This window comes from Chiloscyllium plagiosum, unplaced genomic scaffold (assembly GCF_037043375.1).
Source record: "Chiloscyllium plagiosum isolate Xiang-an unplaced genomic scaffold, Cpla_swu_hap1 HiC_scaffold_8, whole genome shotgun sequence".
NCBI lineage: Eukaryota > Metazoa > Chordata > Chondrichthyes > Orectolobiformes > Hemiscylliidae > Chiloscyllium > Chiloscyllium plagiosum.
This window is the reverse complement of record NW_028270146.1, coordinates 90,256,925-90,280,646: the sequence shown is the minus strand read 5'-3', so window position 1 is coordinate 90,280,646 and position 23,722 is coordinate 90,256,925. Positions and strand designations below refer to the sequence as shown.

The 23,722-nt window shown below is 49.7% G+C and overlaps 1 protein-coding gene across 2 annotated transcripts in view; it reads left to right on the top strand.

Moving 5' to 3' along the window:
• LOC122553990 (fibulin-7-like) overlaps nucleotides 1-23,722 on the top strand; it is a 76,259-nt gene that overhangs the window by 23,848 nt on the left and 28,689 nt on the right. For both annotated transcript variants that reach the window (XM_043698477.2, XM_043698476.2), the window contains exon 2: nucleotides 15,993-16,149. In XM_043698477.2, coding sequence (XP_043554412.1) covers nucleotides 15,993-16,149 — 157 coding nt within the window. The remainder of the gene's footprint in view (nucleotides 1-15,992; nucleotides 16,150-23,722) is intronic.

Sequence of the window (23,722 nt, the reverse complement as noted above, 5' to 3'; positions counted from 1 at the left end):
CTGTGCAACAGCCCTCCAGAATCTGTGTAACTTCAGTCGGTGTGACAGCACTCCAGAGTCTGTTTCATTTCAATCGGTGTGACAGCTCTCCAGAGTCTGTGGAACTTCAGTCAGTGCGACAGCCCTCCAGAGTCTGTGTATCTTCAGTCAGTGTGACAGCCCTTCAGATTCTGTGTAACTTCAGTCAGTGTGACAACCCTTCAGAGTCTGTGTAACTTCAGTCAGTGAGACAGTCCTCCAGAGTCTGTGTAAGAACAGTCAGTGAGACAGCCCTCCAGAGTCTGTGTAACTGCAGTCTGGTGACAGCCCTCCAGAGTCTGTGTAACTTCAGTCAGTGTGACAGCTCTCCAGAGTCTGTGTAACTTCAGTCAGTGTGACAGTCCTCCAGAGTTTGTGGAACTTCAGACAGTGTGACAGTGCTCCAGAGTCTGTGTAACTTCAGTCAGTGTGGCAGTGCTCCAGAGTCTGAGTAACTTCAGTCAATGCTTCAGCCCTCCAGAGTCTGTGTAACTACAATCAGTGTGACAGCCCTTCAGAGTCTGTGTAACTTCAGTGGGTACGACAGCACTCCAGAGTCTGTGTAACTTCAGTCAGTGTAAGAGTTCTACAGAGTCTGTGTAACTTCGGTCAGTTTGACTGTCGTTCAGAGTCTGTATATCTTCTATCAGCGTGGCATCCCTATAGAGTCGGTGTAACTTCAGTCAGTGGGAGAGCCCTCCAGAGTCTGCGTAACTTCAGTCAGTGCAACAGCCCCCCAGACTCTGTGTAACTTCAGTCAGTGTGACAGTCCGCCAGAGTCTGTGTAACTTCACTTGCCTGACAGCTCTCCAGAGTCTATGTAACTTCAGTCAGTGTGACAGCCTTTCTGGGTCTGTGTAACTTCAGTCAGCGTGACAGCACTCCAGAGTCTGTGTAACTTCAGTCAGTGCGACAGCCCTCCAGAGTCTGTGTAACTTGAGTCAGTGTGACAGCTCTCCAGAGTCTGTGTAACTTCAGTCAGTGTGACAGCCCTCCAGAGTCTGTGTAACTTCAGTCAGTGTGACAGCCCTCCAGAGTCTGTGTAACTTCAGTCAGTGCGACAGCCCTTCAGAGTCTGTGTAACTTCAGTCAGTGTGACAGCCCTCCACAGTCTGTGTAACTTCAGTCAGCACGACAGCCCACCAGAGTCTGTGTCACTTCAGTAAGTGTGACAGCCCTTTAGAGTCTGTGCAACTTCAGTCGCCTGACAGCTCTCCAGAGTCTGTGCAACTTCAGTCGCCTGACAGCTCTCCAGAGTCTGTGTAACTTCAATCAGTGCGACAGCTCTCCAGAGCCTGTGTAACATCAGTCAGTCAGAGAACCCTTCAGAGTCTGTGTAACTTTAGACAGCGCGAAAGACCTCCAGAATCTTTGCAACTTCAGTCAGTGTGACTGCCCTCCAGAGTCTGTGTAACTTCAGTCACCTGACAGCCCTCCAGACTCTGTGAAACTTCAGTCAGTGTGACAGCCCTTCAGAGACTGTGTAACTTCAGTCACTCTGACAGCCTTTCTGGGTCTGTGTAACTTCAGTCAGCGTGACAGCACTCCAGAGTCTGTGTAACTTCAGTCAGTGCGACAGTCCTCCAGTGTGTGTGTAACTACAGTCGGTGCGACAGCCCTCCATAGTCTGTGTAACTTCAGTCAGTGCGACAGCCCTCCAGACTCTGTGTAACTTCAGTCAGTGTGAGAGCCCTTCAGAGTCTGTGTAACTTTAGACAGCATGACAGACTTCTAGAGTCTTTGCAAATTCAGGCAGTGCGAGCGCCCTTCAGAGTCTGTGTAAACTCAGTCAGTTTGAGAGCCCTCCAGAGTCTGTGGAACTTCAGTCACTGGGACAGCCCTTCACAGTCTGTGTAACCTCAGTCAGTGTGAGAGCACTTCAGAGTCTGTGTAACTTCAGTCAGTGCAACAGCCCTTCAGAGTCTGTGTAACTTGAGTCAGTGTGACAGCCTTTCTGGGTCAGTGTGAGAGCCTTCCAGAGTCTGTGTAGCTTCAGTCAGTGTGAGAGCCCTTCAGGATCTGTGTAACTTCAGTCAGTGCGACAGCCCTGCAGAGTCTGTGTAACTTCAGTCAGTGTGACCGTTCTTCAGAGTCTGTGTAACTTGAGTCAGTGTGACAGCCCTGCAGAGTCTGTGTAACTTCAGTCAGTGTGACAGCCCTCCAAAGTCTGTGTAACTTCAGTCAGCACGACAGCCCACCAGAGTCTGTGTCACTTCAGTAAGTGTGACAGCCCTTTAGAGTCTGTGCAACTTCAGTCGCCTGACAGCTCTCCAGAGTCTGTGCAACTTCAGTTGCCTGACAGCTCTCCAGAGTCTGTGTAACTTCAATCAGTGCGACAGCTCTCCAGAGCCTGTGTAACATCAGTCAGTCAGAGAACCCTTCAGAGTCTGTGTAACTTTAGACAGCACGAAAGACCTCCAGAATCTTTGCAACTTCAGTCAGTGTGACTGCCCTCCAGAGTCTGTGTAACTTCAGTCACCTGACAGCCCTCCAGAATCTGTGTAACTTCAGTCAGCGTGACAGCCCTCCAGAGTCTGTGAAACTTCAGTCAGTGTGACAGCCCTTCAGAGACTGTATAACTTCAGTCACTCTGACAGCCTTTCTGGGTCTGTGTAACTTCAGTCAGCGTGACAGCACTCCAGAGTCTGTGTAACTTCAGTCAGTGCGACAGTCCTCCAGTGTGTGTGTAACTACAGTCAGTGCGACAGCCCTCCATAGTCTGTGTAACTTCAGTCAGTGTGAGAGCTCTCCAGAGTCTGTGTAACTTTGGTCAGTTTCACAGTCGTTCAGAGTCTGTATATCTTCAATCAGCGTGGCATCCCTCCAGAGTCTGTGTAACTTCCGTCAGTGCGACAGACCTCCAGAGTCTGTGTACCGTCAGTCAGTGTGACAGCCCTCCAGAGTCTGTGTAACTTTTGTCAGTGCGACAGCTCACCAGAGTCTTTGTAACTTCAGTCAGTGTGACAGTGCTCCAGTGTCTGTGTAACTTCAGTTAGTGCAACAGCCCTCCAGAGTCTGTGTAACTTCAGTCAGTGTGACTGCCCTCCAGAGTCTGTGTAACATCTGTCAGTGCAACAGCTCTCCAGAGTCTTTGTAACTTCAGTCAGTGTGACAGTGCTCCAGTGTCTGTGTAACTTCAGTCTGGTGACAGGCCTTCCGAGTAGGTGTAACTTCAGCGGGTGCGACAGCCCTCCAGAATCTATGTATCTTCAGTCAGTGTGAGAGCTCTCCAGAGTCTGTGTAACTTCGGTCAGTTTCACAGTCGTTCAGAGACAGTATATCTTCAATCAGCGTGGCATCCCTCCAGAGTCTGTGTAACTTCAGTCAGTGTGACAGCCCTCCAGAGTCTGTGTAACTTCAGTCAGTGTGACAGCCCTCCAGAGTCTGTGTAACTTCAGTCAGTGTGACAGCCCTTCAGAGTCTGTGTAACTTCAGTCAGTGCGACAGCCCTTCAGAGTCTGTGTAACGTCAGTCAGTGTGACAGCCCCCCAGACTCTGTGTAACTTCAGTCAGCACGACAGCCCACCAGAGTCTGTGTCACTTCAGTAAGTGTGACAGCCCTTTAGAGTCTGTGCAACTTCAGTCGCCTGACAGCTCTCCAGAGTCTGTGCAACTTCAGTCGCCTGACAGCTCTCCAGAGTCTGTGTAACTTCAATCAGTGCGACAGCTCTCCAGAGCCTGTGTAACGTCAGTCAGTCAGAGAACCCTTCAGAGTCTGTGTAACTTTAGACAGCACGAAAGACCTCCAGAATCTTTGCAACTTCAGTCAGTGTGACTGCCCTCCAGAGTCTGTGTAACTTCAGTCACCTGACAGCCCTCCAGAGTCTGTGTAACTTCAGTCAGCGTGACAGCCCTCCAGAGTCTGTGAAACTTCAGTCAGTGTGACAGCCCTTCAGAGACTGTGTAACTTCAGTCACTATGACAGCCTTTCTGGGTCTGTGTAACTTCAGTCAGCGTGACAGCACTCCAGAGTCTGTGGAACTTCAGTCAGTGCGACAGCCCTCCAGAATCTGTGTAACTTCAGTCAGTGCGACAGCCCTCCAGAGTCTGTGTAACTTGAGTCAGTGTGACAGCTCTCCAGAGTCTGTGTAACTTCAGTCAGTGTGACAGCCCTCCAGAGTCTGTGTAACTTCAGTCAGTGTGACAGCCCTCCAGAGTCTGTGTAACTTCAGTCAGTGCGACAGCCCTTCAGAGTCTGTGTAACTTCAGTCAGTGTGACAGCCCTCCACAGTCTGTGTAACTTCAGTCAGCACGACAGCCCACCAGAGTCTGTGTCACTTCAGTAAGTGTGACAGCCCTTTAGAGTCTGTGCAACTTCAGTCGCCTGACAGCTCTCCAGAGTCTGTGTAACTTCAATCAGTGCGACAGCTCTCCAGAGCCTGTGTAACATCAGTCAGTCAGAGAACCCTTCAGAGTCTGTGTAACTTTAGACAGCGCGAAAGACCTCCAGAATCTTTGCAACTTCAGTCAGTGTGACTGCCCTCCAGAGTCTGTGTAACTTCAGTCACCTGACAGCCCTCCAGACTCTGTGAAACTTCAGTCAGTGTGACAGCCCTTCAGAGACTGTGTAACTTCAGTCACTCTGACAGCCTTTCTGGGTCTGTGTAACTTCAGTCAGCGTGACAGCACTCCAGAGTCTGTGTAACTTCAGTCAGTGCGACAGTCCTCCAGTGTGTGTGTAACTACAGTCGGTGCGACAGCCCTCCATAGTCTGTGTAACTTCAGTCAGTGCGACAGCCCTCCAGACTCTGTGTAACTTCAGTCAGTGTGAGAGCCCTTCAGAGTCTGTGTAACTTTAGACAGCATGACAGACTTCTAGAGTCTTTGCAAATTCAGGCAGTGCGAGCGCCCTTCAGAGTCTGTGTAAACTCAGTCAGTTTGAGAGCCCTCCAGAGTCTGTGGAACTTCAGTCACTGGGACAGCCCTTCACAGTCTGTGTAACCTCAGTCAGTGTGAGAGCACTTCAGAGTCTGTGTAACTTCAGTCAGTGCGACAGCCCTTCAGAGTCTGCGTAACTTCAGTCAGTGCAACAGCCCTTCAGAGTCTGTGTAACTTGAGTCAGTGTGACAGCCTTTCTGGGTCAGTGTGAGAGCCTTCCAGAGTCTGTGTAGCTTCAGTCAGTGTGAGAGCCCTTCAGGATCTGTGTAACTTCAGTCAGTGCGACAGCCCTGCAGAGTCTGTGTAACTTCAGTCAGTGTGACCGTTCTTCAGAGTCTGTGTAACTTGAGTCAGTGTGACAGCCCTGCAGAGTCTGTGTAACTTCAGTCAGTGTGACAGCCCTCCAAAGTCTGTGTAACTTCAGTCAGCACGACAGCCCACCAGAGTCTGTGTCACTTCAGTAAGTGTGACAGCCCTTTAGAGTCTGTGCAACTTCAGTCGCCTGACAGCTCTCCAGAGTCTGTGCAACTTCAGTTGCCTGACAGCTCTCCAGAGTCTGTGTAACTTCAATCAGTGCGACAGCTCTCCAGAGCCTGTGTAACATCAGTCAGTCAGAGAACCCTTCAGAGTCTGTGTAACTTTAGACAGCACGAAAGACCTCCAGAATCTTTGCAACTTCAGTCAGTGTGACTGCCCTCCAGAGTCTGTGTAACTTCAGTCACCTGACAGCCCTCCAGAATCTGTGTAACTTCAGTCAGCGTGACAGCCCTCCAGAGTCTGTGAAACTTCAGTCAGTGTGACAGCCCTTCAGAGACTGTATAACTTCAGTCACTCTGACAGCCTTTCTGGGTCTGTGTAACTTCAGTCAGCGTGACAGCACTCCAGAGTCTGTGTAACTTCAGTCAGTGCGACAGTCCTCCAGTGTGTGTGTAACTACAGTCAGTGCGACAGCCCTCCATAGTCTGTGTAACTTCAGTCAGTGTGAGAGCTCTCCAGAGTCTGTGTAACTTTGGTCAGTTTCACAGTCGTTCAGAGTCTGTATATCTTCAATCAGCGTGGCATCCCTCCAGAGTCTGTGTAACTTCCGTCAGTGCGACAGACCTCCAGAGTCTGTGTACCGTCAGTCAGTGTGACAGCCCTCCAGAGTCTGTGTAACTTTTGTCAGTGCGACAGCTCACCAGAGTCTTTGTAACTTCAGTCAGTGTGACAGTGCTCCAGTGTCTGTGTAACTTCAGTTAGTGCAACAGCCCTCCAGAGTCTGTGTAACTTCAGTCAGTGTGACTGCCCTCCAGAGTCTGTGTAACATCTGTCAGTGCAACAGCTCTCCAGAGTCTTTGTAACTTCAGTCAGTGTGACAGTGCTCCAGTGTCTGTGTAACTTCAGTCTGGTGACAGGCCTTCCGAGTAGGTGTAACTTCAGCGGGTGCGACAGCCCTCCAGAATCTATGTATCTTCAGTCAGTGTGAGAGCTCTCCAGAGTCTGTGTAACTTCGGTCAGTTTCACAGTCGTTCAGAGACAGTATATCTTCAATCAGCGTGGCATCCCTCCAGAGTCTGTGTAACTTCAGTCAGTGTGACAGCCCTCCAGAGTCTGTGTAACTTCAGTCAGTGTGACAGCCCTCCAGAGTCTGTGTAACTTCAGTCAGTGTGACAGCCCTTCAGAGTCTGTGTAACTTCAGTCAGTGCGACAGCCCTTCAGAGTCTGTGTAACGTCAGTCAGTGTGACAGCCCCCCAGACTCTGTGTAACTTCAGTCAGCACGACAGCCCACCAGAGTCTGTGTCACTTCAGTAAGTGTGACAGCCCTTTAGAGTCTGTGCAACTTCAGTCGCCTGACAGCTCTCCAGAGTCTGTGCAACTTCAGTCGCCTGACAGCTCTCCAGAGTCTGTGTAACTTCAATCAGTGCGACAGCTCTCCAGAGCCTGTGTAACGTCAGTCAGTCAGAGAACCCTTCAGAGTCTGTGTAACTTTAGACAGCACGAAAGACCTCCAGAATCTTTGCAACTTCAGTCAGTGTGACTGCCCTCCAGAGTCTGTGTAACTTCAGTCACCTGACAGCCCTCCAGAGTCTGTGTAACTTCAGTCAGCGTGACAGCCCTCCAGAGTCTGTGAAACTTCAGTCAGTGTGACAGCCCTTCAGAGACTGTGTAACTTCAGTCACTCTGACAGCCTTTCTGGGTCTGTGTAACTTCAGTCAGCGTGACAGCACTCCAGAGTCTGTGGAACTTCAGTCAGTGCGACAGCCCTCCAGAATCTGTGTAACTCTAGTCAGGGCAACAGCCCTCCAGAGTCTGTGTAACTTCAGTCAGTGTGACAGCTCTCCAGAGTCTGTGTAACTTCAGTCAGTGTGACAGTCCTCCAGAGTTTGTGGAACTTCAGACAGTGTGACAGTGCTCCAGAGTCTGTGTAACTTCAGTCAGTGTGGCAGAGCTCCAGAGTCTGAGTAACTTCAGTCAATGCTTCAGCCCTCCAGAGTCTGTGTAACTACAATCAGTGTGACAGCCCTTCAGAGTCTGTGTAACTTCAGTGGGTACGACAGCACTCCAGAGTCTGTGTAACTTCAGTCAGTGTAAGAGTTCTACAGAGTCTGTGTAACTTCGGTCAGTTTGACTGTCGTTCAGAGTCTGTATATCTTCTATCAGCGTGGCATCCCTATAGAGTCGGTGTAACTTCAGTCAGTGGGAGAGCCCTCCAGAGTCTGCGTAACTTCAGTCAGTGCAACAGCCCCCCAGACTCTGTGTAACTTCAGTCAGTGTGACAGTCCGCCAGAGTCTGTGTAACTTCACTTGCCTGACAGCTCTCCAGAGTCTATGTAACTTCAGTCAGTGTGACAGCCTTTCTGGGTCTGTGTAACTTCAGTCAGCGTGACAGCACTCCAGAGTCTGTGTAACTTCAGTCAGTGCGACAGCCCTCCAGAGTCTGTGTAACTTGAGTCAGTGTGACAGCTCTCCAGAGTCTGTGTAACTTCAGTCAGTGTGACAGCCTTTCTGGGTCTGTGTAACTTCAGTCAGCGTGACAGCACTCCAGAGTCTGTGTAACTTCAGTCAGTGCGACAGCCCTCCAGAGTCTGTGTAACTTGAGTCAGTGTGACAGCCCTCCAGAGTCTGTGTAACTTCAGTCAGTGTGACAGCCCTTCAGAGTCTGTGTAACTTCAGTCAGTGTGACAGCCCCCCAGACTCTGTGTAACTTCAGTCAGTGTGACAGCCCCCCAGACTCTGTGTAACTTCAGTCAGCACGACAGCCCACCAGAGTCTGTGTCACTTCAGTAAGTGTGACAGCCCTTTAGAGTCTGTGCAACTTCAGTCGCCTGACAGCTCTCCAGAGTCTGTGCAACTTCAGTCGCCAGACAGCTCTCCAGAGTCTGTGTAACTTCAATCAGTGTGACAGCACTCCAGAGTCTGTGTAACTTCAGTCAGCGTGACAGCACTCCAGAGTCTGTGTAACATCAGTCAGTGCGACAGTCCTCCAGTGTGTGTGTAACTACAGTCAGTGCGACAGCCCTCCATAGTCTGTGTAACTTCAGTCAGTGCGACAGCCCTCCAGACTCTGTGTAACTTCAGTCAGTGTGAGAGCCCTTCAGAGTCTGTGTAACTTTAGACAGCATGACAGACTTCTAGAGTCTTTGCAACTTCAGGCAGTGCGAGCGCCCTTCAGAGTCTGTGTAAACTCAGTCAGTTTGAGAGCCCTCCAGAGTCTGTGGAACTTCAGTCACTGGGACAGCCCTTCACAGTCTGTTTAACCTCAGTCAGTGTGAGAGCACTTCAGAGTCTGTGTAACTTCAGTCAGTGCGACAGCCCTTCAGAGTCTGTGTCACTTCAGTCACTGGGACAGCCCTTCAGAGTCTGCGTAACTTCAGCCAGTGCAACAGCCCTTCAGAGTCTGTGTAACTTGAGTCAGTGTGACAGCCTTTCTGGGTCAGTGTGAGAGCCTTCCAGAGTCTGTGTAGCTTCAGTCAGTGTGAGAGCCCTTCAGGATCTGTGTAACTTCAGTCAGTGCGACAGCCCTGCAGAGTCTGTGTAACTTCAGTCAGTGTGACCGTTCTTCAGAGTCTGTGTAACTTGAGTCAGTGTGACAGCCTTGCAGAGTCTGTGTAACTTCAGTCAGTGTGACAGTCCTCCAGAGTCTGTGTAAGAACAGTCAGTGTGACAGCCCTCCAAAGTCTGTGTAACTTCAGTCAGTGTGACAGCCCTCGAGAGTCTGCGTAACTTCAGTCAGTGTGACAGCCCTCCAGAATCTGTGTAACTTCAGTCAGCGTGACAGCCCTCCAGAGTCTGTGTAACTTCAGTCAGTGTGACAGCCCTCCAGAATCTGTGTAACTTCAGTCAGTGTGTCAGCCCTCCAGAGACTTTGCAACTTCACTCAGCGTGACAGCCCTCCAGAGTCTGTGTAACTTCAGTCAGTGTGACCGCCCTCGAGAGTCTGCGTAACTTCAGTCAGTGTGACAGCCCTCCAGAATCTGTGTAACTTCAGTCGGTGTGACAGCACTCCAGAGTCTGTGTCATTTCAATCGGTGTGACAGCTCTCCAGAGTCTGTGTAACTTCACTCAGAAAGACAGCCCTCCAGAGTCTGTGTATCTTCAGTCAGTGTGACAGCCCTTCAGAGTCTGTGTAACTTCAGTCAGTGAGACAGCTCTCCAGACTCTGTAACTTCTGTCACTGTGACAGCCCTCCAGAGTCTGTGTAACTCCAGTCAGTTTGACAGTCCTCCAGAGTCTGTGTAACTACAGTCAGTTTGACAGCCCTTCAGAGTCTGTGTAACTTCAGTCAGTGAGACAGCTCTCCAGACTCTGTATAACTTCAGTCAGTGTGACATCCCTCCAGAGTCTGTGTAACTTCAGTCAGTGCGACAGTCCTCCAGAGTCTGTGTAACTACAGTCAGTGCGCAGCCCTCCAGAGTCTGTGTAACTTCAGTCAGTGTGAGATCCCTTCAGAGCCTGTGTAACTTCATTCAGTGCGACAGCCCTCCTGAGTCAGTGTACCATCAGTCAGTGTGACAGCACTCCAGAGTCTGTGTACCGTCAGTCAGTGAGACAGCCCTCCAGAGTCTGTGTAACTTCAGTAAGTGTGACCGCCCTCCAGAGTCTGTGTAACTTCAGTCAGTGTGACAGCCCTCCAGAGTCTGTGTAGCTTCAGTCAGTGTGACAGCCCTCCAGAGTCTGTGTAGCTTCAGTCAGTGTGACAGCCCTCCAGAGTCTGTGTAACTTCAGTAAGTGTGACCGCCCTCCAGAGTCTGTGGAACTTCAGTCAGTGTGACAGCCCTCCAGAGTCTGTGTAGCTTCAGTCAGTGTGACAGCCCTCCAGAGTCTGTGTAACTTCAGTAAGTGTGACCGCCCTCCAGAGTCTGTGTAACTTCAGTCAGTGTGACAGTCCTCCAGTGTCCGTGTAACTTTTGTCAGTGCGACAGCGCACCAGAGTCTTTGTAACTTCAGTCAGTGTGACAGTGCTCCAGTGTCTGTGTAACTTCAGTCAGTGTGACAACCCTCCAGAGTCTGTGTAACTTCTGTCAGTGCGACAGCTCTCCAGAGTCTTTGTAACTTCAGTCAGTGTGACAGCCATCCAGTGTCTGTGTAACTAAAGTCAGTGTGACAGTGCTCCAGTGTCTGTGTAACTTCAGTCTGGTGACAGCCCTTCAGAGTCTGTGTAACTTCAGCGGGTGCGACAGCCCTCCAGAATCTGTGTAACTTCAGTCAGTGTGAGAGCTCTCCAGAGTCTGTGTAACTTTGGTCAGTTTCACAGTCGTTCAGAGACTGTATATCTTCAATCAGCATGGCATCCCTCCAGAGTCTGTGTAACTTCAGTCAGTGCGACAGCCCCCCTGAGTCTCTGTACCGTCAGTCAGTGTGACAGCCCTCCAGAGTCTGTGTAACTTCAGTCAGTGTGACAGCCCTCCAGAGTCTGTGTAACTTCAGTCAGCACCACAGCCCTCCAGAGTCTGTGTAACTTCAGTCAGCGTGGCATCCCTCCAGAGTCTGTGTAACTTCAGTCAGTGTGACAGCCCTCCAGAGTCTGTGTAACTTCAGTCAGTGCGATAGCCCTCCAGTGTCTGTGTAACTTCAATCAGTACGACAGCCCTTCAGAGTCTGTGTAACTTCAGTCAGTGTGACAGGCCTCCAGAGTCTGTGTAACTTCAGTCAGTGCAACAGGCCTCCAGAGTCTGTGTAACTTCACTCAGAGTGAATGCCCTCCAGAGTATGTGTAACATCATTCAGTGTGGGGACCCTTCAGAGCCTGTGTAACTTCAGTCAGTGCGAGAGCCCTCCAGAGTCTGTGTAACTTCAGTCAGCACCACAGCCCTCCAGTGTCTGTGTAATTCAGTCAGTGCGACAGCCCTCCAGTGTCTGTGTAACTTCAGTCAGTGCGACAGCCCTCCAGTGTCTGTGTAACTTCAATCAGTGCAACAGCCCTCCAGAGTCTGAGTAACTTCAATCAGTATGACAGCCCTTCAGAGTCTGTGTAACTTCACTCAGCACCACAGCCCTCCAGAGTCTGTGTAACTTCAGTCAGTGTGACAGCCCTCCAGAGTCTGTGTAACTTCAGTCAGCACCACAGCCCTCCAGAGTCTGTGTAACTTCAGTCAGCGTGGCATCCCTCCAGAGTCTGTGTAACTTCAGTCAGTGTGACAGCCCTCCAGAGTCTGTGTAACTTCAGTCAGCGTGGCATCCCTCCAGAGTCTGTGTAACTTCAGTCAGTGTGACAGCCCTCCAGTGTCTGTGTAACTTCAATCAGTGCAACAGCCCTCCAGAGTCTGAGTAACTTCAATCAGTACGACAGCCCTTCAGAGTCTGTGTAACTTCACTCAGCACCACAGCCCTCCAGAGTCTGTGTAACTTCAGTCAGTGTGACAGCCCTCCAGAGTCTGTGTAACTTCAGTCAGTGCGATAGCCCTCCAGTGTCTGTGTAACTTCACTCAGCACCACAGCCCTCCAGAGTCTGTGTAACTTCAGTCAGTGTGAGAGCTCTCCAGAGTCTGTGTAACTTTGGTCAGTTTCACAGTCGTTCAGAGTCTGTATATCTTCAATCAGCGTGGCATCCCTCCAGAGTCTGTGTAACTTCAGTCAGTGCGACAGCCGTCCAGAGTCTGTGTACCGTCAGTCAATGCGACAGCCGTCCAGAGTCTGTGTAACTTCAGTCAGTGCGACAGCCCTCCAGAGTCTGTGTAACTTCAGTCAGTGCGACAGCCCCCCTGAGTCTCTGTACCGTCAGTCAGTGTGACAGCCCTCCAGTGTCTGTGTAACTTCAGTCTGGTGACAGCCCTTCAGAGTCTGTGTAACTTCAGCGGGTGCGACAGCCCTCCAGAATCTGTGTAACTTCAGTCAGTGTGAGAGCTCTCCAGAGTCTGTGTAACTTTGGTCAGTTTCACAGTCGTTCAGAGTCTGTATATCTTCAATCAGCGTGGCATCCCTCCAGAGTCTGTGTAACTTCAGTCAGTGCGACAGCCGTCCAGAGTCTGTGTACCGTCAGTCAATGCGACAGCCCTCCAGAGTCTGTGTAACTTCAGTCAGTGCGACAGCCCTCCAGAGTCTGTGTAACTTCAGTCAGTGCGACAGCCCTCCAGAGTCTGTGTAACTTCAGTCAGTGCGACAGCCCTCCAGTGTCTGTGTAACTTCAGTCAGTGCAACAGCCCTCCAGAGTCTGAGTAACTTCAGTCAGTACGACAGCCCTCCAGAGTCTGAGTAACTTCAGTTCGTGCAACATCCCTTCAGAGTCTGTGTAACTTCACTCAGCACCACAGCCCTCCAGGGTCTGTGTAAGTTCAGTCAGTGCGATAGCCCTCCAGAGTCTGTGTAACGTCAGTCACTGTGAGAGCCATCGTGAGTCTGTCTAACTTATGTCAGCACCAGAGCCCCCAAGAGTCTGTGTAACCTCAGTCAGCGCCACAGCCCCCCAGAGTCTGTGTATCATCAGTCAGCTTGACAGTAGTTCAGAGTCTGTGTAACTTCAGTCAGTGCGACAGCCCTCCAGAGTCTGTGTAACTTCAGTCAGTGTGACAGCACTCCAGAGTCTGTGTAACTTCAGTCAGTGTGACAGCCCTCCAGAGTCTGTGTAACTTCAGTCAGTGCGACAGCCCCCCAGAGTCTGTGTAACTTCAGTCGGTGTGACTGCCCTCCAAAGTCTGTGTAACTTCAGTCAGTGCGACAGCCCTCCAGAGTCTGTGTAACTTCAGTCAGTGTGACAGCCCTTCACAGTCTGTGTAACTTCAGTCAGTGCAACAACCCTCCAGAGTCTGTGTAACTTCAGTCAGTGCGGCAGCCCTCCAGAGTCTGTGTAACTTCAGTCACTGTGAGAGCCCTCGTGAGTCTGTCTAACTTATGTCAGCACCAGAGCCCCCAAGGGTCTGTGTAACTTCAGTGAGCACCACTGCCCCCCAGAGTCTGTGTAACATCAGTCAGCTTGACAGTAGTTCAGAGTCTGTATAACTTCAGTCAGTGTGGCATCCCTCCAGAGTCTCTGTAACTTCAGACAGTGAGACAGCCCTCCAGAGTCTGTGTAACTACAGCCAGCACCACAGCGCTCCAGAGTCTGTGTAACTTCAGTCAGTGTGACAGTCCTCCATAGTCTGTGTAACTTCAGTCAATGCTTCAGCCCTCCTGAGTCTGAGTAACTTCAGTCGGTGTGACTGCCCTCCAGAGTCAGTGTAACTTCAGTCCGTCTGAGAGCCCTCCAGAGTCTGTGTCACTTCAATCAGTGTGACAGCCCCCCAGAACTGTGTAACTTCAGTCAGTGTGACAGTCCTCCAGAGTCTGTGTCACTTCAGTCAATGCTTCAGCCCTCCTGAGTCTGTGTAACTTGAGTCACTGTGACAGCCCTCCAGAGCCTGTGTAACTCCAGTCAGTGCGACAGCCCTTCACAGTCTGTGTAACTTCAGTCAGTGTGACAGCCCTCCAGAGTGTGCTTCTCCAAGGCCTTTTTTCCTGTTCATGGCTCCAAAATTCACGGCACCTTCCTATTCTCTGGTATTAGTTTGATTGAAGGCTGTACATATGATCAGTATCGATATAATCTAATCAACCTGTATTGTACTACTCTGGACCAAATGGGACTTGAGCCTTGATGTCCTATATCAAAGATAGGGATACTCACTCTGCAGGACCGCAGCTCAAAAGACCTGACCTTTTCTATGGGTGCCTGCCTTTTGTCGATTCAAGGAGAGATTGAACAGTCATTTTTTCTCAACTCCGTATTTAGGCGAAATGTTTGGAATTTTGCATAAACTTAAACATCTAGTCAGTAAATACTTTGTTGGAATCTTTCAGAATGTCATGTTTCATTTAAGATGTTTTCTCCTCGGGTGGGAGTACATACTTGAACTGTCAATGACGACTGGATTTCCACTGAGGTATTCAGAAACTGGGATATTAAGTTGTTCCTTTTAAATAACTATGTACGTGTTATAGGGAGAAGGCAAGAGAACAGCAACGAATGAGATGCTCACTATGGAGAGCCAGTGTGGACAGTGGGTAATGTAACTTCAATGCCAGAAGCTTGACAGTTTGCATAATTTTACAGTGCCTGAGCAAAAATATCAAGTGGATGTTCCAGTGCAGGGCTGAGGGAATTGAATTAGAGATGCTATCCTTCTGATGAGTGAGGGATCTGTTTCTGGTTAGGCTGGGATCACTTACGAGAGGCAGTTTCTTTTGGAATGGAGGTAGATGAACTGAATGGCTTGCAGCTTTACTCAATTTATTGCAAGTCTGTGACTGTGAACTTGTGAAGCCCACAAAAGTGTGGTCTCTGAGTACAAAAACAAATTCACAGCGGGTTCAGATTAAGGTACAAATATCTGGGGTTTTCTGTCAGTTTTAATCCCAATCAGGTCCCTGTCCACCTGGATAATCTACAGAACTAATTCCATACAAATTAAGGTTTTGCATCAAAACAGTTTCTTTTAAGTTCTTTGAAAAAGCATAATTATCAAGCCTTTAATTAAACAGGTATAAGGTAAATTTGGTTGGTGGTGTCTATATGAATGCATGTATATTATATTGTATAAAACAGCATTGTATCATGTACTATATATTTTTTATATATATAGATATATTTATATATATTTATACATTGATTTAACAATGCATTCTGTTGGCAATGCATATGGTGAGTCAAAGGACATGTTGACTAGAATTCAACATTACTTTGAGTTTTGGGCGGAGGTCTGTGCAAAGCTTAATCTGAGCACGTGATTGGCTCTGCTCATCGGAAGATGATTGTGTTGAGTGTATAGTCTCACCAGGATAGTGTCAAGCTAGTGAACCAGAGAGTGACATCACCAAAGTATCATGAATTTGGCCAAAATTGACATTCATTCGGGGAAACCACATGATTTATTGCAGGAATTGAAAGTGTTCTGTTGGCACAGTAGAAGATGGTAAGGAAGATGTCGAGATTTGAGCGAATGGAGTAGAAAGAGTTGCATTCTACGTTGAGCCACATCCTTTCCTGAGTTCAGAGGCACAGAGAGGTACAGCACAGAAAAAGGCCCTTCAGCCCATTTCGTTAGCGAAACAGGAATTTGTTAAAGGTCACAGTATCAACAAAACTCAACTCAATGACCAAGGCAAGCAGATAGTCATGTTTGATTTGTTGAGGTATAAAGTCGGTCAAAAAACTATAAACTCCCTGATGTTTAGAAAGAGTACCTTTGGCTTGTTTAGATCCAAACAGAGGATGGATGTGGGGCCTCCATTTAATATCACAGCTGAAAGGTGGCACCACCAACTGTGCAGGAACCCTCACGGCCACATTGGATTCAGCCTGGATTTTGTATTCCTGTTCCAGAATGGATCTTGAACTTGAGCTTCAGATTCAGCAATAACACCGTTAGCAATCAAACTGTTACCAGTTGACACAAAATTGATGAACATCTGATTCAAATGACCAATTTATTAACAATGGCAAGTAAGTGCCTCTTGGCAGTTCCTTTTAAGCCAGTGTTCGATATTGGCAGACACTGAATAGTTTAGTTCCTCCTCGGATACATGCTTAGGAATTCATCATGCCTTTCACCAAGCATATCCCTTTGAAAGGGTCATTTCTTTTTCATGTAAAGGGATGTGTCAGAAATGATATGTTATACTTTACTGTGTTCTCCCTTTGCAGGGTTGTCCCAGTAAGCAACAGGTATTAAGTGCCATTCGCCAGATGCAGAAACTGCTGTCTACTCAGGAAGCCCAGTACACACAAGGAATTCGCATGATGAAGAGGAAGCTCAGCCTCCTGCAAAACACAGTGAACAAACAGACCTCCAAGCACAATGGTAGGTTACAGCCAGCATGCTCATGTAGCACTGCAAGCCTGCTCTGCCATTTAAGCAGATTATGGCTGATCTGTACACTAACGCATTACTGGCCTTTGTTTTGTAACCCAAAATATCCTGCCTAATAAAATGTATCAAAGCTTGTGTAAAGATTTGTAGCCAGTTTTAGTAGGTATGGGTATGTTTGGGGAGCTAGGAGGTTGATTTGCAGACGTTTCGTCCCCAGACCAGGTGACACCTTCAATGCTTTGGCTCCTCCTGTAAAAGTGCTGCTGTACTGCATCTTCTGGAATTTATTGGGTCTAGGTCAATGTGCTTGTTGATGGAGACCTCTACAGAGTCTTCACCTTGAATGGATATCCCTGCAACCTCATCCACAGATACCTAACAGGCAAACAATGAAATGAGGACATGCCGCAGTCTAACTGACTAGCCACACTACCTTATATAAAAAATGTCTTGGAACTGACAGTCAGATTTCTCCACCCATAAACTGGCAGGCATGCTCAGACAACAACTCACCAGAACAAAAGACCCCATTGTCCATCACGTGCAAGACGAATGTAATTTACAAGATTCCATGCCAAGACTGCATGAAACATGATATAGTACAAACAGGTAGGCAACAAGCAATCTGCATGCATGGACACCAACTAGCCACTAAAGGATTGGCTGTCCCTAGTAGCCATACACGCAGATGACAAGGACCACAAATTTGACTGGTACAACACAACAAGCGTAGGACAAGCTAAACATAGGACAGCCAGAGAATTTCTAGAAGCATGGCACTCAGCCACGGATTCCATCAACAAGCACATTGACCTAGACCAATATACTGGCCACTAAAAATGAACAACCGTAACAGACAACCGGAAGCAGCAGAAATGGCACCAAATAAATTCCAGAAGATACAGTCCAGCAGCGCTTCACAGGAAGCTCAAAAGCACCGAAGATGTCACCTAGACAGGGGACGAAACGTCTGCAAATCAACTTCCTGGCTTGATGAACATAACCACACTATGACAAAAATCTATCAACTCCCATTTGAAGTGTTCTCTTGACCCCCAGCCTATAGTGGGTTTCAGAGAAGGGGGTTGTAGATTTCCACTATCCTTTGTGTCATGTGCCTCCTGAACTATCTAATTTGAATATTTTGTTACTTGTATTGAACACACCCACCAGAAAAAATGATCTTGTCCTTTCAGTATCAATACTTTTCATCAAATCAAAAACCTCAAACCCTGCCCTCAGGAAAATCCAAGCCTAATCTCTGGAATCTATCTTTATAATTCAACCCTTATTTTAAAAGGCAATCCTTAATCTCTACTTAACTTTTGTATTTTGGAGGAATTTTGTTCCTGTGAAGTGCCTTTGATATTTTGCCATAAAAAGCACTTTATGAAGCAAGTTGCTTCAGTTTAATTTGCCTTGCTGTAAGTCTCAAGGATTGAGCAGAGATATGTGCAAGTCTCATCCCCAGAAATGTGCCATTCTCGGAAAGTGTACGATAGGTAAAACCCAAGATGGCAAAGTGGTACTTGAGTGAAAATTGGATATTTAGATTTGTACATTAGGTAGCAACGGTTTAGGAAGCAAGGGAGAATATTAGAAGATAATACCAGGATACATGAAATTCTGGGAGAGGTGGATAGCGCTAAAATAGAAAATACTGTTAATAGACAGAGCCAGAGTAAGGGAGAAATCAGATTTACACTGTATGTATGTGATGAACAGAGTATAGTTAGTAAGATTGGCAAGTTACAGACACAGATTTGTCATGTGGCATTATGATGACATGGCCATAACAAAGACTCAGGGAAGGGTAGGTCTGGGTGTTAAATATTCCAGGTTACAAGGTATTCAAAAAAAATAAAGAAAGGATAAATACAAGGAGGGGTGACATTTTTGCCTAAGGATAGCATTGTACTACTGGAGGATTAGATGATTTCAGAGGGTCCAAGGACAGAATTAATTTGAGTAAAGAAATGAGGGTGGAACTGCTTTTCTCAGAGTAGACTACAGATCATGGGAACAATGAAGAGGAACAAATCTGCAGGGAAATTATAGAGATATGTAAATATCATAGAGCAGTTAGTCTGGATGATTTTAATTATCCTTACATTCCCAATGTCCCAGGCCCGGCACGGTGGCACAGTGGTTAGCACTGCTGCCTCATAGCGCCAGAGACCCGGGTTCAATTCCCGACTCAGGCGACTGACTGCGTGGAGTTTGCACATTGTCTGCGTGGGTTTCCTCCCACAGTCCAAAGATGTGCGGGTCAGGTGAATTAGCCATGGTGTAGGGGAATGGGTCTTGGTGGGTCGCGGGTCGGTGTGGACTTGTTGGGCCGAAGGGCCTTTTTCCACACTGTAAGTAATCAATATGAGGGCAGTGAGGGGTGATGCAGTTGGATTGTATTAGGGTAAACTTCTCACAGTAGAATGAGGTCAGTCCAATGAGAAAGGAAGCATTGCTAGACCGAGTTCTTGGAAATTAGGTGAGCCAGTGGATCAAGTGACAATGGAGAAACAGTTGAGGTAGAATGATTGTTATATCATAATGTTTAAAATGACAGTGGAAAATAAGTCATTCCAGAGTAAGAATAATTACCTAGTGAAGAACCAACTTCAATGGGGCAAGAACAGAAATGTGGGATAAACCAATCTGAAGCTGCCGCCTGGATGACAAAAATAAATTAGAGTCGAAGAGTGTTTATAACAGTTGTAAGGATGTAAATGGCACTGAATAGGTAGGGAGGTGAATAAGCAAAAAGGGTTCACATAAAAAAAACTGGCAGCTAACAAAGAGAAATCCCAAAGTCTTCTATAGGCACCTCAACAGTAAAAGGTTGGCAAATAGAGGAGTAAGGCCAAATATGGGCAGCACATGGCTCAGTGGTTAGCACTGCTGCCTTACAGTGCCAGGAACCCAGGCTCGATTCCAGTCTCAGTCAAATGGAAGTCGTGCATAAACATAAGAGTTAGTGTCCACACCGAATTTTGTTAAAGACTGGTTCTGCGATTACTGAAACAGCCATGCCGGTATCATCCTCCATTAGAACAGGGTGACCATTTAACCAGACCTTCATTTTAATTGGTCCTGATTTGGACATTGCTAAGCAGTTTAACTGTTCCAAACCAGACTTTCTAGGTTGTGCACTTTCCTCCAAGGTAATAGCCTTTTCCTCATCAACCCTCACTACCACCGCTTCAAAAACGCCAACAAGTTAGACGCAAAATTCCTTAACAAATCCAAGCCAACACTTGAATAAATTCATATTTTCCCACATGACTGTTAGTTTTACCCTGTTAACGGTTTCTCAAACTTGCCCCAGCACAGTTAAACTGCCTGGTCTGTACTTGCTTGGCCTATCTTTTATAAGGTTTTTTTTTTGAACAAGGGCAATATGTTTATAATTCTCCAGTCCTCCTGCACAGACCCCCAATTCCAGGGAAGACTGAAAAATTATGCCCATGTCCCAGAGCTGCTTCAACTGTAAATACCGACAGCTTATCCAATACCTCCACTTCATTAATTTTATAATCTTCTAGTAACTGAGAATCCTCCTCTCACCAGGATATTGAGCACTATCTGACCGAAAGGCAAATTTAAGTGCAAAGTATTTAAAACCTCAACTGTACTTTTGCCTCCACCGATCTCTCCCTCATCCCCCCCCAGGAACTCTGGGAGTTTGTCGAGGAAACTCTGAGTCACCCAACTGGCGCTCGACCGCTGGAGCTCCTTTGAGAGAGTGTACTCGTCGGCCCACGCTGCTCGCCAGGCACCTGGGCTCGACGCTAATGAGCGATAGTGAGTCAGGAACTTCCTGGGGGCACTCCTGGTGAGGGTGAGGGACTTCTGTGCCCCTCCCTCATCCTCCCAATAAATGTATATAGTTTTTAACTGTATTGGTGGTGGTTGCATAACGCTTCCAACATGAAGACAACTATAGCCAGCCTCAACATCAACGGCAGCAGGGAGTCACAGCGCAGATTCCAGACCCTCTCGGTCCTTCGGGACGGGAGGTATGCAGTGTGCTTCCTGCAAGAAACCCACATCACCCCGGGAGACGAAGCCACGTGGCTCCTGGAGTGACAAGGGGGAGTCTACATGAGTCACTTCACCCACAGATCTGGCGGGGTGGCCATCTTGTTGACCCTGCATTTTCAGCTGCAGACCTTGGGGTTCAGGGAGCCTGTGCCAGGCCGTTTGCTTCAACTGACGGTTCGGCTGCGGGGCGCGGTGCTTCACTTGATGAACATCTACGCTCCCTTGGCCGGGCGGAGGCAAGCGAGTTTCTTCGGAGAAGGGTCCACTCATCTCGCCTCCATCAATAAGAGTGTGTGCGTCGTCCTCGGGGGAGATTTTAACTGCATCCTTGAGGACAGACCACGGCGGTGCCCGCACTAGTTGGGCGTAGGGGAGGAGGTTGGGGGGCTTGGTCAAGTCCTTAGACCTGGTGGACGCCTGGCGGAATCTCCATCCTGACTCCATCGCCTTCACCTTCGTCGGAGCATCCAGAATCGACCGCCTGTACGTTTTGCGGGTGTGCGCCTCCTGTTTTCCGACGGCGTCCATGCGGCAGGTGTCATGCATGGACCATCACCTGGTGTGGGCGGAACTCCGTCCGTTCGGCGCCAGGCTCGGCTCCGCGTACTGGCACTTTAACAACCTGCTGCTGGAGGACGAGCGGTACCGGGACTTGTTTCGTCGTTTCTGGGCCGGCTGGAGAAGGAAGCGGGGAAGCTTCTCCCTCCCTGAGGCTATGGTGGGATGTGGGCAAAGCTCACATCCGCATTCTCTGTCAGGGGTACGCGAGGGGGTCAACAAAGAGACGGAAATCCAGGATCGGGGAGTTGGAGAAGGAGATGCCCGGCCCTGCGCGGGGTGTATGAAGAGAAGGCTGCGCTGCAGGGCCTGCAGCTCATTGGGGCTCAGGGCGCATACGTGAGCTCGTGGATCCAGCTCCTCCAGGACCTGGCCCGTGGCTCCCCCTTCATCTACTTCCTGGAAAAAAAGGCGTGGCACCTGTCAGCAGCTCCTTGTGCTGCTGGCTGACGACTGGTCCCTCGTCTCGGATCCGGAGGGTATCAGGGCCCACCTCCGAAACTATTTTATACGGCTCTGTTCTCTCAGGATCCTCCCTGCGAGGATGCTCGCAGAGCTCTGTGGAAGGACCTGCCGCAGCTCGGCCCAGAGGATGCTGGAAGGCTCTATGCTCCCGTCACTTTAGAGGAGCCTACTGGCGCTCTCGACCGGGCTGGACAGGCTGACTGTGGAGTTCTCCAGGGTGTTCTGGGACGTCCTGGGGAGTGACTATGCACGGGTCCTGAGGGAGTGTCTAAATGCCGGAGAGCTGCCTCTTTCTTGGCACAGGGCGGTCATCGTCCTGCTGCCAAAGAAGGGAGACCTTCGTTCTTTGAAGAACTGGCGTCCAGTCTCCCTCCTCAGCACGGACTACAAAATCTTCGCCAGGGTGTTGTCTTCTCGCCTGGCTTCCGTGCTGACCCACGTGATTCACCCGGACCAGTCCTACACAGTCCCGGGCCGGAGGATATACGACAACGTCCACCTGGTCTGGGACCTGATCCGTTTCTGTCGACGGGCTGGTCTGCCGAGTGCCTTCCTGTCTCTTGACCAGGAGAAGGTGTTCGACAGGGTTGATCACGAGTACCTGCTCGGGACTCTGCGGGCATTCGGGTTCGGGATGCAGTTCGTCGTCCGGATCCGACTTTTGTACGCCGCCGCAGAGTGTCTAGTTAAAGTTATCGGGTCCCTGACGGCGCCCCTTCGCTTCGGGAGAGGAGTGCGTCAAGGCTGCCCCCTGTCCGGCCAGCTGTATTCCCTGTGTGTGGATCTTTCCTGAGCCTCTTGCGGAGGCGGTTGTCAGGGCTGGTTCTGCGTGGCACGGGCATGGAGGTGGTCCTCTCGGCCTACGCCGATGACGTGCCCCTCACTTTCACTGACCCAGCTGACCTGGGGAGGATGCACGAGTGCCAGGCCATGTACTCTGCAGTGTCTTCCGCCAGGATCAACTGGGCCAAATGTTCCGGACTACTGGTTGGTCTGTGGGTGGACTCTCTGCCGGAGGAGTTACGGGGGTTCAGCTGGAGTACCACCCATGTCCTCTACCTGGGGGTCTACCTCAGGCCGGCTGAGGCCTCCTGGCAGGAGCTGGAGGCCAAAGTCTCGGCTCGCCTAGGCCACTGGACAGGACTGCTCCGAGTGCTATCTTACAGGAGTCAAGTGCTGGTCATAAACCAGCTGGTGGCCGCCATGCTGTGGTACCGGCTGGTCACTTTGGTCCCTCCTCCTGGCTTTGTCGCTGACATCCAGAGAACGTTGGTCGACTTCTTCTGGGACAAAAAGATGCACTGGGTCGCCGCGCAGGTTCTGAGTCTCCCTATTGAGGAGGGCGGTCAGTCGCTGGTGTGCGTCCGCACCCAGGTCGCGACGTTCTGCCTTCAGACCTTGCAACGATACCTTTACGTCGAGCCTCCTCCTAGGTGGTGCGCCCTGGCGACGTATTTTTTCCGCCAGGTGCATAACCTCAACTACGACACGCAGCTCCTGTTCGTCGACCGTGACGGTTTGGAGGTCGCCCTCAAGACGCTGCCTATCTTTTACCAGGACCTGATCACTGTCTGGAACATGGTCGAATCGCGTCGCGCCTACCCTCCGGCTGGAGTAGCGGCTGTCATCGGGGAGTCATTGCTCAGGAATCCGCACCTCCATACTCATGGGTTGGACTGGCTGTCAGAGGGGAGGGCCGTGGCGGCGAGGGCGACCAGGGTCGGGGACGTGCTGGAGGCCTGTGCTGGACGCTGCCGCAGGACATGGCGCGCAGGGCAATGTTAGACATCCGGTATGTGGCCACTATCATCCGACGCCTTAAAACGGCGGTGCTCGGACCCAACGTAGTGCACCAGTTGGAGGACGCTCAGGTGTGCGGTGGAATCTGTCCGTGCTCACCCCTGCCTGGATGGAATTTCACATTGGCCCCAAGGTCCCGTACTTCCCGCGGGAGCCTATGCCCCACAACCTGAGCCGCCTCCGGAATTTTAATTTTGTCCCTTTTAAGGACGTAAAAAGGCGGGACCTGTATCAACTGCTACTGCACACCGTCCACCTCTTCTCCCTCATCCACCGTCCGGACACACCTTGGCGTGGCCATTTTAACTGGATGGTGGAGATGCCCAGTGGAGGGCTCTCTATGTGGGAGTCCTTCCCCCTTTCTCTCGGGGATCTGGGGTGGAGAGTGCTGCACGCAGCAGTCCCCTGCAATCGCAGATTGTGGTGGTTCATGGACTCCCAGCCCAGCTGCTTGTTCTGTGGTGCTGTGGAGTCCGTGGACCATGTATATATTGGGTGTGGGCATTTGCACTCCCTCTTTGATTTTCTTAAAAACCTCTCCTCTGCTTTCAGTTGCACTTCAGTCCCAAGCTACTGATCTTCGGGCACCCGTTACGGAGGAGGGAGGGCAGGTCTGAAGACCTCCTCATGGGTCTGCTCCTGGGCCTGGCCAAAGTGGCCATAAACAGGTCCAGGCAGCGGGCCGTGGAGGGAGTTGTTG